The sequence below is a fragment of the Echeneis naucrates genome, chromosome 6, assembly GCF_900963305.1.
Source record: "Echeneis naucrates chromosome 6, fEcheNa1.1, whole genome shotgun sequence".
NCBI lineage: Eukaryota > Metazoa > Chordata > Actinopteri > Carangiformes > Echeneidae > Echeneis > Echeneis naucrates.
The window spans coordinates 12,050,769-12,072,504 of record NC_042516.1 but is presented as its reverse complement, the minus strand read 5'-3'; the positions used below and the strand labels follow the sequence as shown (position 1 = coordinate 12,072,504).

At 40.9% G+C, this 21,736-nt stretch overlaps 1 protein-coding gene across 2 annotated transcripts; it reads right to left on the bottom strand.

The window, feature by feature from the left end:
• Nucleotides 1-320: 320 nt before the first annotated feature.
• LOC115044403 (Wilms tumor protein 1-interacting protein-like) lies at nt 321-18,320 on the bottom strand. 2 transcript variants are annotated; one of them, XM_029503359.1, is made up of 9 exons: nt 18,274-18,320; nt 16,532-18,162; nt 12,000-12,101; nt 6,978-7,045; nt 6,045-6,107; nt 5,178-5,308; nt 3,532-3,583; nt 953-1,021; nt 321-470 (listed from the first exon to the last, which is right to left on the bottom strand). In XM_029503359.1, exons 2-9 carry the CDS (start codon nt 17,763-17,765, stop codon nt 336-338), a joined length of 1,854 nt encoding a protein of 617 aa, XP_029359219.1. In that variant the 5' UTR covers nt 17,766-18,162; nt 18,274-18,320; the 3' UTR covers nt 321-335. The 2 variants fall into 2 exon arrangements, with proteins under 2 accessions (XP_029359219.1, XP_029359218.1); XM_029503358.1 differs by having other exon boundaries at nt 16,532-18,317.
• Nucleotides 18,321-21,736: the final 3,416 nt, after the last annotated feature.

Below are 21,736 nucleotides of genomic sequence, written 5' to 3'. Positions count from 1 at the left end.
TATTTACACAACCAATGCAACTGATATTTACATAAAAATAGTCATAAGGCAATACTGCAAAGACAAAATCTAGCCGGTACAGCGCAATGTTTCACTAAATTCAAAGTCGGCTTTGGTTTATTATAATACTTCTTACTTATTACTTGGTTATGACCTCTCAGGCTCTGCATAATCACGACTTCATTAACATCCCTATTAAAATGCACATCAAACTGTAGGGACTAAATCAATCAACCCTTTACAACAAGAATTGTACATATCTATGTCTGCAGTTCAAGCCACTCTTTGGCAGTTCCTTCTTACGTCCACCAGGTGTCTCCCTTCACCTACAGCAATCAGTAGGAGGCAGCCGTGATGGCAGCAGCACCACCAGGCTCAATGTGCTTCAAGTGGCAGGAGTGGCAGAGAAGCTGGCCATTCAGAGGGTAGCATCGGTGACCCTCTTCATCATTCAGCTCCATCTTACAGTCCTAAAAAAAAAAGAAATCACAGTTATGAGAAATCATAACAAATCCACATTTACTGCGATATATAAAAATCTCATCATTGGATGGTCTTCAGTAGATAAAAGGCCCCTATATTTGCTTATGGCATAGATTTTCAAGAAAGGTGCAGATGCCCCTCTGAACAAAACCCATTTGGAGCGCACAGCCCCACACTAGTTATATTCTATTTTAGAAGGGCGCCTCTCCTCACACTCCACTGATTTTTATTTACATGAAATGGAAGAACACCAGTTGTCAATCAGCCTTGGCAAAAAAACAGAAGTGGCACTAAAAATGATGAGATAGTGAATGATGAAGTGTTGCATACCTGCTCACCTCGGCAGTACACAGTTATCACTGAGACTGTAATTAAGATTGGGGATCCACTCATTATGATTTCTCCTAATGAGCCATTTAGAGACTCTGGCTCAGAGCCACGCATGTTTCAAAGGCATGTTTGAACTCACCTCACAATGATAGCATTCCACATGATAGTCTTTGTCCATGGATACCACTCGAATGGTTTCATCAGAGCCCTGTTAAAAGATTCAGACAGACAACTTGTAACTCAAGCCAGTCTTGCAAGAAGACCAGGATTTTTCCTGCATACAAGATTAAGAGGTTGCTGCCCTCTGACATCATGAAAACTGTTACTTTCTGACAAGGTTTGCACTAGGAGGGTCAAATTTTTAATTGCCATTACAGTACTACGGCAGTTTGGCAGCACTGTTTCAGTAACAGTATATTGGAAGTCACTGCTAAAACTGCCAATGAGGAAGGAAAGTGGCACAAGATTTCTAAAATCGCCACACAGATTTTCTTCCCAACACTGGATGTGTAGAACGATAATTCATGGTGGTGTTTCGTGGGTATTGCATCCAAGCATGTTGAGTTTGACAGAAAAAAGCCTCCTGAATGAGCGGTAAATCCCATCAGTGTAAGGTTAATGTTTCTGGCTTTGCAGCAATGTCTTGTAAAATAAGTGATTACTTTACAAGTCGAGTTCACGATGAGGAGCGCCATGAGGGCTGCTGGAACAGCACAGACAATTAATTACAGGCATTTAAACAGTAATAAAGTAAATTAATTGTTACTGAGGAGATGCGGTAAATTTGTCACGTCTGAAAGTAGTATACATCCTCAGGATATGGGATTGGCCAGTGCTGGCGAGGGTCGGCGTTCAGGATGTTAAAAGATGTAACCCACCTTTCTGGGTTACATCTCTTAAGCTACTTCAGTAATAAATAAATTGACTGATAAATTTCGGTCCCAATCAAAACTACAAAAAATGAATAAATTACATGATGCCAGTGTTTTGTTTTTTTTTATTAAAACAATAAATAAATAAATATGCTCCATATACTTAATGTTCCTGAATTATTTTTGCCATCAATTTGTCAGTGATTAAAACCAACATTAATTATGATGTATTATTAGTTTTGTGCAGTGTCAGATTTACAATTTACTACCCTATACATCCCAAGTAAAAACCATTATCAAAAAATTCAATCAATGCAGTTCTATTCTGACTTTATTTGTATCTGACCTCACAGTTTCTGCAAGTAAACATTTTTGTCCATTAATGACTTGAAAAGGGAAGTAAAGTAGAGGGATGCCTGCGAGATATAACACCTAAAACACAAAATGCATTGCCTGTAAAAATGTTTTGCCTGAGCCAGTTGAGCGCGTGGCGTACATGCATATAATCAAATTGGTACCACCTCTGCCTCGATTTGAGCCAAGAAAAAACTGTGGAGGAACCCTGTCTGATTCTGTTCAACCTCTCAGTCTGACAAAAGCTTCAAACAGCACACAGCACTTTTGTTCAACGGCTGAATGCTCTGTACCTTAAACTGCTCATATGCAATACAAACTTCCTTTTCAGCATAGACCCACTCTGTCGCTGCATTATTGAATAACTTTGGTCCTTTGCAACTAAATGTGACTCATTAACGTCGATGATAAATACAGAGGCATCAGCATTCTAGCAAATTATTTAAAATATGTACAAAGGTCTTGTATCTTTATCTGAACACCATGTGCTCTTTGTCCTCCTGATTTTCCGTGACCACAGAGCAACAGCAGTTGGGTCTTTTTAAGTTCCCTTTCTTTGGTTACAATATAACAATATCTGTCTGAGAGACCCCCCCGAACATCCGCACAACAGCGTGAATACTAAGCTGCTCAGCCTCACTCACACACACAACCTCTCCTCTACATACCGGCTTCATTGCTTACTAAAAGGGGAGGGCAAAAGACATTCCTGCAAAGTCGAGTCTAATTTTGGACATTTCTTTATTTTTGCCAACATGTCCTGCGTGCGCACTTCTCCCGAAGACACCTCTCTGTAACTGCTCCATTGTTCCTACACATCACGTCATATCACAGCATGGAGACATGAGGACATATACAGAGCTGACCTGTGGTCTGGTGGAAAATATTATGTAATGAACTATCTGCCTTTTCAGTAACTGAAGCTCGAGTTTGGAATACAGTGAGTAATAATGATGTCGATGTTGGACTTCCTCTCATTGAAACTTCCCAGGTTCCCAAGTTAACGTCACAAATCCATAAATTCATAATTTCGGTTTATGAAAAGGAAATGCATGAAGCTCGCATTTAGCACTTTTTATTTGAAAGTTATACTTTCTTATTCTTTCTTATGGATTTTAAACTGAAGTTAAGTCTTAGGTCTGGATGAAAACCTTTTTGTATTTCATTCTCATTCCTCTCCTCTGATTGAATGTCATCTTCTTTCTGGCAGCTCATAAATAAAACCATGAAACCTTCTGCTGCTGCAACATGACAAAATTACATGCCCTGCCAGGAGCCTACTCAGACATAATACACAATAGACCCATGAGTATACAATAGTGACAATATTGGTGCCACAATCACACACTTAAAAAGTTATGTTTATAAAAATTAAGATGTTAAGCTTTGGAAATCTAACTAGTAACTAGTAATACACTAGTACCTCAGTATGTGAATAAGACATATATATTTATTATAACCAGTTCTGTAACACATGCTGATGTTATCTTACTTCTGACGGCAGGATGGGCTGGTTACAGGCTGCACATTTAGGGGCCAGGACCCTGTGAGAGAGAAAGAGAAACAGACAATTTGTAAATAAATTTGTAATCCGCACTTAAAAAACCAAACTACACCAAATGAATGAATTCATTTTGTTAATGAACATCTGAGCGCTGTTTGTTCTTTCATGACCTGAATTCAAATTCAATATCACAGAGGACTAAATGTTACAGTTCATAACTCATAGTCTAACAACCTTTAAAAACCCATATGATCACTTGCTCTCTGTCTCTCCCAACTGTTGACTAAATTCAAGATACTGATTCAACTTGGCTGCCAGGTTTGCAGATGTGCTGCCTTTCCCTCTCACATGTGACTCCCGAAGTCCAAAAAATGAGTAGAAAAACGAGAAGCAAAATGAATTCATTACATCCACACACATGGCTGGCACCTGGATGTCTGACGAAATAACAAAAGACCTCTCAGGGTGGATGGGCATAACATAACACATACTGTATACACAATAAGTTTTTTCTGATTTAATAAGTGTAGAGAACACGTGGTCATGTGCTCAGCTGTGTGGTACATGTTGTCCTCCTAGCAGAGAGAAGAACAACTAAAAGTCCGGATGAGTTTCAGCAGATGCCAAGGCACTGCAGGTGTTGCTGTTGACAATTCATAATTAAGTTTGTCTCTAAAAGTGGCACTAAAGCAGTCTTACTAACACCAACAAAACCCAAATTTTTCATTGAGCTCTGTATTTGTTTTCAAAGCATGTTTCTCTGGGTTTAAACGGGATCTATGACTGCACACCGTTCTTCACACCCCTAACGTTGATCCTTTCTCCCTCCCCCAGACTCTACTTTGATCCCTGACTACACTTCTCATGTGTCCGACACACGTGTCAGAGAAAACCTCTGTTAACCCATGCGGACCTTCACAAGTGATCGGATCTTTTTACTGACTCAGGTCTTTGAATCTCGTTCAGTGAAATGAACGAATATTTTTTCATGTCATTTGTTAATTTTGTTCTTTGGATTCTTTGTGACCAAATCCCACTGAAGTTGAATTTCTGATTACTCCGCCTATCATTAAACAATTCTCATTCTATGATGGCTGTTCACTTCAGCCTACCTGCTCACTGAAGACATTTGTTCCAACAGAAAGGCAAATTAAACATCCACCCCATAGCTACAGGGCTACAGCTAAAGGTTTCATCATCTAATCTCTATAAAACGAGCTGTGTGTCTGTCACGTTGGGAACCACAGCACATTGCAGTGTAAAGGTGAGGCAGCATGTCTCTGTATGTGTGAATGATGCATGTAAGTGAATCTATCTATCATATTTATAATATCCAATTCATATAATATTGCATATAATTACATATGGTCTAGCAGTTTTGTGCCTTGTGCCTTGAGTAGCACGTTGGCATAGTGGTTAGTACGGTGGTGTAGTTGCCCCACAATAAGAAGGTCGCAATTCGATTCCCGGCATACAAAAAGCTGGTTCAAAACGAAAAACATCACTACTGTGTTATAATTTAACTCAAAATATGAAATTAAGACAATTTTTCCACTGTCATGTTAAACTAATTTAACAGATAAATTCAGGTCATGTATTCATGTTACATGGAACTACTGGTTAACAAGTTATACTTGTGGTAGTCTTTGACACAGTAGATCTTATTTTCAGTGTCCACAGTGAAGGGCACTCCATCAAGGCTCTCATTACAGACAACACAGCGGAAGCAGCCAGGGTGGTAGGACTTCCCGAGGGCCTGCAGGATCTAAAGAAAAGAAATTAGGGAAGAATATCAGGAAATAAATCCTCTTGTATTTCACATTTCCTCAATGTTCCTGTCCAAAAGAACTAAAATCATTGTTGCCTTTAGAGTAATTTTTTATGATTCCTGCACTGATATTAAGTCATCACAGCAAACAGGAGAGGGACACAGTTCACCAAGAACTCACGTAATTACACCTACCAAAAAATTCTAAAAGTAAACCACAGAAATTAATATAAATTCTGTATCTTCGCTGGAAAATTTAAGAGATAGGCAGATATGTCACATACAACAAAAAATGCCCACCATGTCCATGCAGATTTTTGTGTGAAATACAGCATGCTAAGTGTGCAGATTTGAAGATAAGACAAGTAGAGAAACTCCTCTTTCATCTCTGTTAGCTGGACGAAGAACATGTGTGGAGTGATGTCAACAACAATCCTTCAACGCTTCCTGACATGATCAAATGCCTTTTGTGTGTCAGTTTTCCCCCATGTGTGTGTGTGTGTGTGTGTGTGTGTGAATGTAGGAATGAGAGCACAAAAGATGCATACGCAGAAGCAAAGTTTCCTCTCAAGTCTTTCTCCAGACTTAGCCACAGAAAGCTCTTTTAGTTAAGTAGCAATTTTTGCAGAGAATACCTGGCTCTGACCCACACACTTGCACACACTTGCGCAGACACACAGACACACACACACACACACAGCACAGACAAGTGAGAGAAGTAACAGACACTCACCATGTCCATAATCAAATGTCCACATGCATTGCACTTGTCCGCAGACTGCTGGAAACCGGAGTACTTTGGCAGACAGAGACAAGAAAACAGACACATTAGAAAAAAAAAAAAAAAACGAATTATATGGAATTTGTTAAAAAAGACATTGAAAGGGGACTTCAGGGATGAGGACAGAGTAGTTCCTGAGAATGCAATTTCACATATACAGTATACATATTTATTATTTGTTATTATGTATGCAGTGTGAAATGGACATGCCAACAGACTGGGCAGAGAAATAATTGACAACACATAGAGGGAGCAGAGCCAGAACAAATTAAATTCAGTATAAATTTTGATTTTAATCGAGCAAATTAAACCTTTCATTGGAAGGGCGATTAGAATAAGATTTCAAAACACACATAGACCTACTGACAGCCTAAATAGGAGGATTGCTAGAATTTGCAATAAGCTAAGTGCTTATAGAAAAACCAAAAAGTGAAGATTCACTTTGACAACATAATGTTCATACTTGCTACAAAAAACATGTTGGAAATTACAACACATTTAAACTGTGCAATATATATTAGGCATACTCAAAATACATATAGTAATACTGCACTGTTGTGAATGGCCCAACTGACCTCCAGCCTATAAACCAGAGTAAATCACCTTCTCAGTTACTGACCTCCCTCCAGTCGTACACAAGGGTTGAAATTGATATGGATCAGTTGCATTAGACAGAAGAAATAGGCCACAAGGTGAAAGTTACTAACTTGCATTGTATATTTAATTTGATATTATAGGTTGCCAAGGCAGAAAAGAATTGTTGTTGAAAAAGATAATGGTTATTTAAATAGATGATTCCTTCTTAATCACAATTATAATGAAAAAAAGCGATGTGAAATGGGTCACAACTAATGTTAGAGTAATATTAAATATTGCCCAAATTACCAGAAAGTCCTCCTCACAGAAAACTTTCCCTCCGACGTAATAGAAAGCCTTCCCTCTTAGCCTCCGACCTGTAGAATCAGACAGATAAATCTTTTTAATAAACAATACAAAGCAGGATTTGCACCTGGAACTCTCACAAACTGCCCCTTAGAAAGAAAATAAATGTTTTCCTGTCACCATTGAGATAAGATAATCCTCTATTATACGATTTGTAGATTAGAGCAGCCTAGAAAAGGAAAGTCGATAATATGGTGTTGTAATGTCTTCATGAAAATTCCTCCAAAGCCAAGATCCCAGTCTCAGAAAATAGTTACAACACTAATGCATGAAGACTGTGGTGATTAATTACAGCTATTCGAAGGTAATGAACCCTATTGCAATATTCATTATATCCTGCTGAATCCCGGTGAGATAAATCAAATAAACGGATTCATGGTTTGGTGGTGTCTTAATATAATATAGCAGGGACACAGAACAGGCTACAGTGGGACAAGGGCCACATTTGGATCAAGCACATGTGGGGAAAATGCTGATTAAATTCAATTACAAGACAGGTGCAAAAGTTTAAACACTCTGCTCTATTGGATTTCATGGAAACCACAGGCAAAGATCCACTATGGTCTGCTGTTCCCCTTTTCTCTTTTCTGGTGTCTTACCATCAACTGGCTGTGCTTCCTGTCGATGTGTTTTCATCATTCTGTTCTTAATCTAGCTTCTTATAGCTGCACATGCACAACACACAAACAAGTACACGCATAGCAAAACCTCCTGTCTCACTGCATCTATCTATTCTTGCCCTGGTCCCACAGGAAGAGGGAACATTCCTTAGGTTTTGAGTGGGGTGGTGAGAGAGGGGGAAACAGAGAGAAGGAGGGGTTAACCTTGGTGAACAGGAGCTCTCTTTATGTCACATCTCACGCTCTGTTTACCTGATTCCTTGTATTTAGATAGACTCATGCAAAACTTTGTAATGCTACGAAACACAGCTCGTGTTATTTTATCTTGAGGGCAGAGATCTTTCATTGTTAAACCATCAAGGGCTATGTTACAAGTTAACAGGACCGAGCAAGACATTTTTATTGAACCACTGGATTTTTTGTAGGGATTTTTGTCTTAATGCAATTAAGTACAGAGATTTGTGGAGCATTCATATTCTTTCTTATCTATTTTTACACCCCTACGGCTGCCTTTACATCACCAGACCATTTACTGATGGAAATAATTTGACTGTCTGGAGAAGCAAAAGACAGCAATAAACAGTTTTTTTAACAATCAGCTCCAATTGCATGTTGAATGGAGAGATAACAGCAAAGCAAAAAACTGAAAAAAAATTATCTTTTTAAATAAACGTCAAATGAAAGTCTCTGATACAGTTATTCACAATTACATTATCTCATGTTGATTGAATAATAATGCTCATACAGCAACTAAGGCTTCCACAACAAATACTTCAAGTGGAGAAAAGCTCATCAGGCAGAGGTGTTGAGCTGGCCTTGGGTAAATACTGACAGTCAGTGGTGGAGCTGTGTCCCTTTTGGAAAAAAGGAAGGATGATGGGAATCAAATTGAGATATGGGACATTCCTCTTTGTTGCATTCCTTTCCTTTTTCCTCAGTGAGCTAGAGAGGGAAAGCTCTGAGCTTTACAGAATGATAAAAGCTTAATTAAAGTCAGCAGTCTGGGCGAACTGTTTGAAAAGCACCAGAACAAAGTGTCACTACTGCACTTCCATAAAAATGTAAAATACCTGAGGGACAGAACAAAACACAGAGCTATTTTTTAATTAAAACATTCTAAGGATTCTCTTGTGTAATGCAATTCAGAAAATAATCAGTTGACCTTGACCCTGACATGATTTCCTTATCAACCCTGTTCTTTCCTGTGCGTTAATTAGTAAAGTGGGAGAGCAAAACAGGATTATCTCTGTTATACCAATTTCAGATTTTTACACTGTATTCTCTGACATTGACTCCATAATTCATTCATCCATCTTCAACTGCTTATCCGTTTCCAGGTCGCAGGGGGTGCTGGAGCAGGGTGGGGTACACCCTGGACAGGTCACCAGTCCATCACAGAGCCAACACACAGAGACAGACAGAGACCAACAACCACTCACACTCACACTGTGGGGCAACAGCGCTAACCACTCCGCTGCCATGCTTGCTCCTACAGTTAACTGACAAAGTGAAAACCCTATGCAAATTTACAGTAATTCTCTCTGGTAGTCTGCATATACATTTTGACTTTGACTGTGAGCAGCACCTGGGACGTTTAGTCAAAGCCTGAAATTTGACCCAACAGATGTTAACATACCAGTACATTCAGGACCAATCAGACCCTTGTTTGTGTTCTCCAAAGACCCAAAACTAGATTCCAAGCTAGCTGGAATAAGTGCAAAAAACTGTGCAAAATAATAACATTAAATAAAAAAATTTTTTTGATCTTTTTATCATTGTTGATAATTTTACTTAAAAATATATTTAAAGCTAATTTGAGAAAATGTTTTCCTTTTCCTTCTGAGATCTGCTAACTACTGCCAAACTCAATTCATCCAAGTGTTTTGGAAGAAGATGAAAAGGGATGCTTAATATTACAGCACTAAATTTATAACTGCAAGATTACTGTGTTGGCACAACTGTGAGTAAATGTGAATGCGTCAGTGTGCCCCTGCACACTGTGCATCCGGTGGGATATGTACTACCACTGAATGCTCTCCATATCCCATACTGTACTCCCAGATGACATGAGACAGGACCGCGTGTCCTCCTGGACCCCAATTTACAGAGGGGCCCCTATGCCTACATTCCTCTCCAGTTGAGATGTATTTCTCTGGGGCCTCTCATAGCAAACACAACCTTTATGCCCTCACATGGAGCAAGGTATGAGAGGTATGTGATGCGTAGCCACCCTTCTCCCCTCTTTAGACATCAGCTTCAATCCGAGCAACAAGGTGTGTCTTCTTTCTCCTCTCCTATCTCACTGACTCACTCACACTGACACTCACACACACCTGCTGTCTGTGTGAATAAAACACAAAGATTGGTCAGATAAACTGTCTAAACTGACAAAATATAACCAAGAAACGTGGCCAGTGCAGCTTTGACTGGGCAATCCAGTAAAATTTGCTAAAATGACACACAAATGCAGGTCACAACAACAGTTTCCACCAGACAGTTAAAGGGCATATTGCAGGTTGAATCAATGTTTAGAAAAATAACATAAGAACTGTTTTTACTTCAAAATATATTGGTAAATACAATAATTAGGCTTCTAGAGATGTTTTTGTGAGAAAATTTTGCTTTTGCATCCGAAAAAGCTGACGCAGAGACATAGGCAGAGGGAGAGGGAGCTCCAAGTGCAGGACTTTGATGCTTGGTTTCTGAATCCCTGCGTGCTTCAGACAGCCTAGATGTACTGCAGGCAGGAGCATTGACCTCTGCAGGCCAGCAGAGACAAGTAGGTTATACAGAGTTTAAAGTACTCCGACACCGTGCCGGATCTCTGGCTAGTGTCGTTGGACTGCGATTGATTGACTGATTGATGCTCTTGTTACTCACTACTTTGGCGCTAGTCTGACGTTACTCGTTCATTGTTTTTGTAACACACACCTCTGTATGTGTTCCAGGCAAGAATATGGCCACGATGTATAATCCTCATCCTACCTGGATTATTTCTCCATAACGATCGGCTCATTCTACATTTTACATCGTGGCTGTTTTATTACCTGGAACACACACACCTCTTGTATTCAGACAGCTTGTAGCCAGTGTTTGGATGTCTCCTCTGGACATCACTTACAACACAGTCCAAGTCCTCATCGCTCACAGCTGGATACAAGTCTGTCTTTCTGCATACACACCAAAAAAAAAAACCCAAAACATTAACCACGAGTAATTTCCTGGTCCGATCTGGTCTAGTCTCGGTCCCATTTCTGGTCTAGTCTAGTCTGGTCTGGTCCCGTCAAGGTCCTGGAGAGGGGGGACGCCATGTCTTGCATTACCAGTCCATTACTCCTAACCAATTCACCAATTAACCTTGCCATGTTCAGCTGCCTGCACCAGAAATTGAACACTCTCTCTGCTCTGGTCTCTTTTCTGGTCCTGTCTACTATCAGCTTTTAATTGGTGAAGAGTAACTGTAGCCCAGTTACTCTTCACCAATTAACCATCTGTCCTTACCAGGAATGAAACCCACGACCTCCTTATTGCGGGTGGGCAGCGCTAACTACTACACCACCGTGCTGCTCAAATTTAAATGGCAGAAAAAAAATTGGTAGATCAGCATCCTCCATCTGTATTTTTTCTTTAAATCCCAAACTGGCAAACAGAAACATATTTTTAAAATGTATTTTTTATAATAAATATTATATATATGATATATACCTACTTTATTTATCCTGAGGGAAATTCACTTACATGCATCATTGATATTTTCCACATATGAATTAGGATAATAAAGTACATAATAATGCTGAATGTTCAGCAGATTTGTAAAACTCAAAATTTCTTCTGCTTGCTTTGGACAACTGAGCTGAGGAAGCTGTGTGCACCGAAGGCACCACACCCGGTGTCAGCCAATGTCATAAACATCTAAAAATAAATGAATCTGCAATATGCCCTCAAAGAGGAAAAACTACATAAAACCTTCACATATGCAAGATCTGAAGTTCCCATGTCAAACTCTGGAGAGAATTTGGATACATACACTATACACATATCAATTGAGTGATGACTGAATTCGGTCTGAAAAAAATCTTGCACAGCGTATCTTTGTGTGGGCTCGAGGAGTGACTGGCACACCCAGAAACTAAACATCACCAGCACAGGGCAGTAATCCCTAAATAACTGTGTTTGCTCGAGGCAGTAAGTAACTGAAGAGGGTACCATTTTCATTTAATGAGACAGGGTCTTTGGCAAGTGATTAGTCAGGAGTTGAAATGAGCACTGCATGTCAAACGACCAAAAAAAAAAAAAGGGTAAGTATTTGATGGACTGAGTGACATGTGTATGTGCGTGTACTTACTACAGGCGCTGCAGGTGAAGCAGCCGTCATGGTAAAGGCTACCCATAGCCTGGCAAGCCTGGTTGGCGCCATACACTGCCTTGTTACACTTCACACAGATTCCTGCAACACAACAAAGAATAAACTGGGTCAAAAGGGCCACACATTGAAGTAATCTGCCATTCATTCCATTGCAGTTCATGGACTGGCTTCCTGTTCGCACACGCACTGATGTTGTAACTATATAAACACATACTGAACCATAGAATAATAGAAGACACAAAGTGTGATGTAAAGTTAGATTACTGTACCAGGATAAGAGGTTGAGATGGAGAAAAAACATCACAAAATTCAGAAAAACTGCTTTGTGTTATATCATTGAAACCATCAAGGCTATATTGTGGAAAGGGGAAATATAACCCTATTTGCTTATTTGACTTGGCTCAGGGACCGAGAGTCTGTTAATTAAAACTTGGATAAAAATCAAAGAGTTCCTACACGCACAGCACACACAATCAGTGCGGGTTCATACTGAAATATCAGAAGTCTACTTAAAATATAATAATAATAATCACTATATTCAAGACCAATATATTTGCTACTGATGTAGTAAGAAAATTAAAATTGAAATGAAAATGAAAATAAAGCAAATAAATCTTTTGAGAGAAAGAGTTTTCAATCACGTAGGTTAAGAATACCACTTGATATTCTGAAATGCATTACATAATCCCCCTTTTGACCTGAACAACACAGGGTTTCCATGTGATCAACACAAACTTTTTTCCATCATGAGGCAGTAAAGAAGAACACTACTTTCCTGACACTTCACATCTTTTCTGTCCATCTCTCTCATGCATTATATGGCACGACGTGACATGATAATTAACATATGGACTGTGACAAGCGCTAAACTCTTTGACTGCTGACCCTAACATGTAATCAGCTGGCCACTATCAATCAGATACGTTATGATATGAGTATTAAAACAGTCACAGCAACTGAAGGGGTGACAGCATTACTGGTGTTTGAGAGTGCAAGAGTGATTTTCTCTCATGTGTGTGCATGTGCATGTGGATATTTGTGTGTGCATGTTTTTATAGAAAAACTCCCTGGAGACAGAGTAGAGCTCAGCAAAAGAGCCAGGCCCGGCCCAGTCCAGCCCAGCCCTGGTCCTCCAAGATCACTGACAAAGAAACTTCTGTTTCCACTTTATCCAAAACACATCACGAGGCTGACTCCTCCAAAACACAAGCTGTCGCATTTTTATAACCTTCTTCAAATTTTTCTTCTTAGGCAGTCATACAAATGGTAATAAAATGTACTATTGGGCTATATATAATACAGTCAGAGCGTCTCTTAATACCACAACAAAGGACACATCATCAGAGGCCCCAGTGGCTGGAAAGAAGATTTAGAGATAATAGAGGGATATTATTAGAGAGCAAAAGAATATAACTTTTATGTAAGCTATTTTGTTTACGTGAAAACACAAAGATGTTGTCATGCGCTCAAATTACTAAAATGAACGGGTGACGATCCTATAAATCACATTATTCCCAGGCTTATCTGATGTAAATATTTACTGTAAACAACTCTTGTGTAAGAACAAACTTGTGAAGAGTGAGATTCTCAGGAAAACCGTTTCCACACAGTACAGCACACTGTCCTCTTTCAGCATCTAAAACAGGGCCAGAGTTTTGATTTGTACACCTCACAAGAGCAAAAATGCAGCCAAAGTCCATTTTATCTTTTAAACCAGAACTGCTTGTTTCTGAACTAACCTCCTCACCGGTTGGGCCACTACAAATTTGCTTTTGGCTGAAGACCCATATTCCAAAACACCATGATTATTCCGGGCTCTGGCTATGAATGGGGGGAGGGGAAACAAAACATGGAGCCCAAGCTTCACCCCTCCTAACAACCTCCCTCTCCCCCAACACCTTTCCCAGCTGTCAAAACTCTGTGTAGATGGCTGCATGCTGGTCATAACACCACTAACTGAAAACTAGACTCTTGTCACACATTATAACAGCTACTGAATATTTTGAGTTTTTAAAATTCATTAAACATCTACTAAATTATATACCATTAACTTCACATTATGTTTATAAGTAGAACACATATGTGCAACACTATAATGTAGTTAAATCTGTAACAGATCAATCACATGATACAACTTTGGAAAAATCTAAATTGTTTGTATTACACAATATACAGTCACCTGTGTTAACTGTGGCCCCACACTTACGTAGCATATTACATTCAGTCCAATGATGCAAGCCATATATTTATACATGTATGTACACATGTATTCAAGCATATCACATTCATGCAAATATAAAAGTCAGTCTCCAAAAGCAGAAGCCAAGTCTCCCTGGGAAGAGTTAAGACGAAGCTTTCCACTATGTAGCCAGATGGGATGAATTAATCCTCCATCTTAACAGAAAACTAAACGCTTCACTGAGTGTGTGTGTGTGTGTGTGTGTGTGTGTGTGTGTGTGTGTGTGTGTGTGTGTGTGTGTGTGTGTGTGAGTGTGAGTGTCAGATAAAGGGGAGTGAGAAGAGTACTGCGATGTCCCGCCACTTCTTCCCTCTTGGATGAACTTGTCTATAAATCTCAAGTCCTCTCAGCCTCTTGTGGACAAGAACAAAGACGGATCGAACAACTTGTCCTTAAATCTCACCGTTTGTCTACTCATCGATTGAGCTACACCGCAGGCACCTCTAAAGTTGTATGGGACTCCCCTCCCCTTCTCATCTTAAGACTTCATTTCTAAAATTCCTTACTTGCTTTCTTCAGACATTCCTCAGTGTTCCCCCGGTGCAGCCATTTGGCTCTGGACTCATTTTCCCAGAACCTCCAGCTGCTGTTATGCCAATCATCATTCGATGTACAGTTGGGAACCTTGGTGGATCCCTGCTCACTGCCGAGGCAATGGCAAAGACTTTTCAAATAACTTTTTGCCTTTTTTTTTTTAGCTTTTCAGAAACCTAACCTCATTCAAACATAGAATTTTAAAGAGGCACACTAAAGATGTAGCTGGATGCACAGTTATGAAAACACACAAGGTTTTTTCTGGCATAAAATATGACTCAGAGGATGAGCCATGTCCTGGTGGAAAACTCCTCTCAGGAACTGTGTGTGGGTTATGTGAGAATATGTGCATGAAAAAATAGGCCGTGTAACTTAAAAATGTACACCTCTGCTGATTGCTTACTGCACTCTCCCACAACTCTGTAATATTTCCATCGCTGAGCTATTTATGAGGCTCGTCGTGACAGTGATGTATTGAAGAGCACCTTATACCCTTACATGCCAATATGAGCACACGGGGGAGCTGAGGAAGGCTGAGAATTACAATCGTGACTTTTCACCAGGAAATCCCTACTGTAGGGGTGGGCTGTGTGGGTGTGTGGGTGGCTGTGTGTGTGTGTGTGCGCGCAATGGGGTTTTTTGCGGTTTCAAACACAATATCATCAACCCCCTTTCTTCCTCTATTTTTCATTCATGAAGTGGGACATCCCGTTTTCATGAATGGCCTTGGCTCTATACACCTGGCCAACATATGAACACCAGCATTCTCTAAAAAAAACACACTCCTTGCAGGATATGGTCCATCTTGCCTATTTACTACTTTTGCATGTGCCAGCTTATATCACAATAAGGCATGTGTACTTTTCCATGTTCTAATAATTTCCTGACAGAGCCTCTAAAGTGCAGAAGTATCATAGGCACTAACATTTGTGCTGGAGCTCTACTACAATGGCAGCCATGGTTACTCGTTTGTAATGTGCTCTCAAAATCCAGATCTAACAACCACTGTTGATGTTACTCATTATCACTTTCATTGTGCGCATCTGTTCATCACATGCACAAGCACGCATGGCATTCTCACAAAAAAATGAGAAAAGTGTCAGCGCAGGTTTGCAGTACTTACGTCATATAAGGAACAGTGAATGCGTGTCAGTCAGTCAACAGTGGAAGGAGCATTAAAACAGCATTAAAATGGAGCTGATATCCCGACAACTCATATCTAGATAATGACTTATCAGTGTTGACTCAAGAGTAACCGATTCAATGTGAGAGGAGATGAAAGGGCAACATTCCTCTTTCTGTCCTTGGCCCTACCTTTTACTGCTCAAGGACTTCTTGCAGCTACCAGAAGGGCAGACAATGAATCATTTAAAAGAAAGACATGAAACAAATTAGAAAATGATTCCATCTGCATTCCACAGAAGAAAAGGGAGAGACCTCCCACGGCTTCTGCCTAATAAATTCCACTATTTTAAAGGCAAAGTTGATCAAGAATACCAACATACAGGCATAAGACAACTGGGATACCATGATGATTGACGGACACAGCGTCTTTCACGATGTGGGGGAAAAACAGAAAAACTGTGACAGAGCGAAAGTGTGCATGTGTAAATCAAGTAAAAACAAGTGGATTTATGTTCTGACCAGTGGGTGGGCAGTTCTGTCATTCAATGGGCCTTGGATTAGTGATCTCACAGACAAACAGAACCCCCCTTGTTGCTGGTCTAACATGTCTTACCAAAGTAGTCTGCCTTTGGTTGGGCATCCATTTCTTTTTCCAGATGTTTAGTGAGAGCTTCTAGTTTTATTTCAGCAGCAGAAGGCCCCTGTTCAGGGGGATGTGTGAGGAGAGACTGGCAGGTTAGATGGGCAGGCTTTGAGGAACACGGGTCTTCTGCTTCAGCACTGGCAGCCTGTCCACAGTTAGATATTTGGCTCTGACCGTGACGCTGACTGCTGCTTGTTGAGACTTTGCCATGACTGAAGATAGTGGATGCAGCCTGGGGTTTGGGTTGAGGTGTTTCAGAAGGCGCAGGCACGGTCGGGGAAGATGGCACAGGACCATTGGGGCTGGCAGAGGGTCTTACAGATGGAGATGGTGGTGCATAATCGGCTACAGGCTGTACGGAGGGCTGCTTCACATGCAACTCTGCTCCTCCTGTGAATGCACTCAGAGGCAGGGCTGGGATGAGGTCGGGTTTTGCTGATCCAGAAGGTAGTTCTCCTGTCCAAAACTTAGCTGGCCCGGCAGCAGAGGATGGACTCCGGTTCACAGGGGGGCTGACAACCTGATTCTGCTGGGTTGAAAGGCTGCTGGCGGGGGCAAGTGCAGGCAGGCGCTGGGGTTGTTGCTGGGATGTGCTGCCGCTGGTACCGGGGCCAGACAGGGATGGGGAAATCTGGCTGTCTTTGGACGGGGCCCAGGCGCACGGCTGGTTAGCCGGGTGACGAGCATGTGTGGGCGCGCAGTGAGACGCGTTTCCTGGGCTGGGGAGAGCAGGGGAGTTGTGCTGGTATGCATGTGGCTCCTTGTTATCGTAATTGTTTCCGAAGCCATATGCCCTGCCGGCCGGAGGTTCAGACTGGATGGCCGAGTGTTGTTTCTGGCCATCAAACTGTGCGTACTGACCGGGCCCGGTGCCCGGCACAGGAGCGGACAGTATCGGGGGCTTCGCCGCCGCTTCAGCCGGCTGCCTGTAACTATTGATGGGCGGTCTGTCTTTGGTGTAGTACGTGCTGTGGTGACCCCCATTCATTCTAATGGCCTGGTTGTTCTTGGCCATCTCCTCTTGCTGTTTCTGCATGTGTATTTTTGTCATTTTAGAGGCAAAAACTCTCCTCGTCTCTTCAAAGTCGGGGTTATTCCCTGCGTCCCTCCTGGTCCGGAATAAACCATCTCTGGACGCTTCGTACATGTTCAGGTCCTCGATAAACTTACTCGCCTCTAGTCCCAAATCCTCGTATTTATCCATGTTGGAAATACTTGTGTGTGTCCGGCTGAGTAAAGTTAAGCGAAGACAAAGCTGCAGTTGAAGGCTAAAGTCTAGCTAACGGTGTGTAACCGGGATAACCTGAACGATTAGCTCGGTCCAAACTTTCCTCCGTCCTTCAAAGTCTTCTCAGCTGATTAAAAACAAAAGGAAAGGCTCCTCGTCCTGCTCCTCGTCCTCCTCCTCCTCCTCCTCCTCGGTGAGACGTGTCCTCTCTGTCCGGCTCAGCTCTGTCCCGAACAAGCCTCCGTCTGTCTGGTTTAAAATGTGAGCAGATCCCAGATCCGATAGCCCGGCCGACCCCGCCACAAGCTGCCCCCTCCTCCCGCCGCACAGTCCCAGCGGGGCGCTTTCATTCAAATCCGCCCCCTCCCCGGTCCTGCGCGACTCCGACCAGAGAATAAATAAATATATATATATATTAAAACTACTTCAAAGTGTTTCAAACAGCTGAGATGTCCATTAAGTCCTGCGATAAAAGTAGTTTTACCGTCGGAGACCGGGTCGCGGGGCAGCGGTGGGACAGGACGTGTCCGCCGGCGGACTCCACAGTCTGGCTGCTGGATTTAAAGGCGCCGCGCTCGGTGGAGGAGCAGGAGCGGCCGGATCATCCAGAAAAAATAACCTGCCGGTCCGGAGGAGGCGTTTTCTCTACTTCTCTCTAGGAAAGTTAAACAGGGACATTCACATCCGGTGTCATCTTTAAAAATAACAAGGGAGAGTTGACTCAGACGCTTATATTATAAGGCTCACCTTTGGATCCGCTCCTTCTGTATGACATTTAGACTTTGGTGACATTGGTTTACTTCACACAACCCAACTACATTTCGGTTCCATCAGCAGGACACATTTCACTTAAACGTTTTTTTTTCTTTTTTGACACTGTGGTTTTGTGGTTTACACCTTGTTCTTGTTCGCCTAATAATAATAATATTAATAATATTTGTCGTGTGTCTCTTCCCTCTATGTCATAGGTAAAGGAATTTGGTAAATGACACATCTGAATGGTTTTAAAGTAAATGGAAAGTGCAGAATTATTTTGGAGAAACATTTGGAAACAAATATGTTATTTTACCTTTAGTAGGAGCGGTTACATACAATGAATACAACTCATTTGATTATGATTTGCCAGCATGGTTAATTCAGTGATTAAAATTTTACTTTTTTCAATCCAACTTTTTTTTTAAGATTTACCAAATCTCAGAAACAACCTATGGTGTGGAACAAACCTATATAACAATTTTATAGCTGCTCCCTGTGGGTGTGTTTTACTTGTGGTGAAGGGGGCTATTTACAGTGCCTGTGCCCCCTCTGTTTGGGCTGAGTCACGTCATACATTCCTGCTGAAGGAACAAACACACACACATACACACACACAATGACCCATCTACTGTGTGTCCTGACCCCAACTGGAATATTTGAGCATGAGTTGGGATGCAGTGGGATGAACTCATTATGGGGAAAGAAAGAAAGACTCCATCTCCAACACACATGGGAACACGCTTATTAGTGAATATTTGAATTAGGGTGTGCTGATATGAAAAAACAAAAAAACAAACAAAAAAACATGGAGTCAGTATGTTGAGGGAGCCTCCAGGCTACTGTTGGTGTTTTAATTAAACCAGGGGGTTTATAGGGCCGTCTGTATGCTTAAGAAACAGTCGCCACAGTACTACCTTCCCTTCAAGAAGGAGGCTTAACTTGCTTTACTTTTTTCTCACACACATTCACAGAAACAGATGTGGCTATTATCGTTTTAGGGGGTTTTGCCTAGATAATCACATGTCAACGGATGTCTATCACAGAGACAGTTGTAAAATGTGTGTCAATATTTGAAAGGATGGAGAAGGTGATATATTGGCATTTACTACTAACATGTAACATCGAGAGATACTAGCATGTCATTTTTCACACTGAAGTGCTCATGTGCTTTGCAGTTACTTGCAACATCCAGTGAATCAAATTCAAGCATGTGCTAACACACAGCTGGGGTTTTGGAAAACTTGAGATCATTGCCCTTCACAAGTTACACTAACTGGCCCATTCTTAACTTTAGAGCATTTTAAATGGAAAAAAAGAAGGAACAGAACAACACTAAACTGAACTTTACGCTCACTGATGCCAATTTTTACTTATAGAAGGGGATGGGCTATGAAGATCACTCTTAAGTTTAATATTCTCCCAAAGAATATAAAGAATTCTTGTCGTTCCTTCTTTGACTGCGAAATAGGAAAAAAGCAAGGAAGTAGTATTACCTCCAAGGTTTTACAAAAAGACAAGGAAAAAGACTGTATCTACACTGTTTTAATGGAAGGCAAATAAATTTGCATAAGAGCACATTTAATGGCAGAAATGAAGGGATTCAAACAGCTAAGATTCAAACAGTTTCAAACAGCAGTAAGGGAGAGAAAGCCACTGTGTGATTAGTACAGAAGTTGTTCTGGATGGATGCAAAGGTTTTAATTATCAGATTTGTTAGAAAGATTGAGATAAAGCCCTGATATATAAGAGGAGTGGATGAGAACATAATAACCATCCTCAGCTATATGATACAGCTGTACATCTATTAAAGTCTACATAGACTAAGCAAACAATATTTACTGTCCATAGATGCCTTTGAAAGATACACCTGAGTGTGTTTTTTGCACAGCAATGGTCTGTTTTACAAACACAATAGGACAAAATCACTTCCAAAAAAAGAAGAAGAAAAAAGACTGTTACCATGGAGTGGTACAGTCAATAAATGAATAACTTTGGCAAGTGGGGCCTTCACATATAGGCCAAGAGTTTAACTTTTTCCTCAACACAGTTAAAAGACTAGTGAAAATCTTATACAATGAGCTCACACAGTAAAATATCCACAGAGGACCAAAGTACCAGCCTTGAGGTCACTCTGCAAGATAATGAGCTGTGGCATTACTGTGCCGTCCTGTGAGAATACACAGCTCTATCCGGGGACTTGTGCACTAGAGGGTGACTCTGACTATGCTGAGCGCCGCACCCTTCTTTTTTTTTTTTTTTTTTTCCACCAGCATAGTTTCTTAGGAGGAAGGGGGAGTGAATTTCTTTACCTCATCAAAGACGAATCATGGTGTACATTTAATGTGTAAGAAAGACCAGAACTGTAGGCTGAAGAGAAACTGAGTCACAGAACTATCCCATTTCCTTTTCAATAACCCACGTTGTCATGGAAACTGCAGAGCTGACAAAAAATGTTAAATGAGTTCAGTGGCTGTCACCGACAAAATTAATTATTAGAGGAAATGCATCAGTACAGCTCAGACCTCATTTTACAAATGAACAGTGTTCAGAAATATTCAATTTATGCATACATAAGAAGAGTACCCTGGCATATGCATCCATCTAAAAATGATTCTGCTGTTGCTCTTTTCAGTGACACAGCAACTTCAGCTTGTTGTTTAGGTCAGCTCAAGTTCAGACCTGTTTATTAACTGAAGGATGAGGTGAGAGAAGCAAAATCCTCTATCTTGGTCTTGCATTTACAAAGTCATTTTGTGATTCATGCTGTGACAACATCTGATTGAGACAGATTTCGCACAGAATTTGAGTGAATGCAGTGAATACCTCCCACAGATTTGGCTCGTTGCATTCCTTCTCTTATTGCTGGTTTCACTTCCTGTTATTTTGTCTCTCCAGAGGACCTTTTCCTGTCACCTGATGGTCAGAGATACAGCCTAGAAATATAGAAAAAAGGTCGAGGTTGATCAGATGTGGCCTGTTTTCCCTGCTGTCCGCACTTTTTTCTTTTTTCCATTCATTAAGTTTTAATACATAACAAAGCAGTGTTCCCTTACTCTCTCCTAATAAAATACAGCACAAATTTATCGTCACAAACTGGCCAAATTATACAATAAAATAAAATAACTTCCTCTAACAGACGCTGACCTTGCAAAATTGCCAAGTGTATCTCACTTTGAGGGGTTATTTTAATT

Excerpts from the sequence above, each read along its gene's own strand:
- LOC115044403 (XM_029503359.1), bottom strand. The coding sequence starts at position 17,765 with ATGGATAAATACGAGGATTTGGGACTAGAGGCGAGTAAGTTTATCGAG. Across the intron at positions 6,108-6,977 it reads TCTGTGAGGAGGACTTTCTG|TACTCCGGTTTCCAGCAGTC; the intron begins GTAATTTGGGCA and ends TGTCTGCCAAAG. Across the intron at positions 3,584-5,177 it reads TGTGTCAAAGACTACCACAA|GGTCCTGGCCCCTAAATGTG; the intron begins GTATAACTTGTT and ends TCTCTCTCACAG.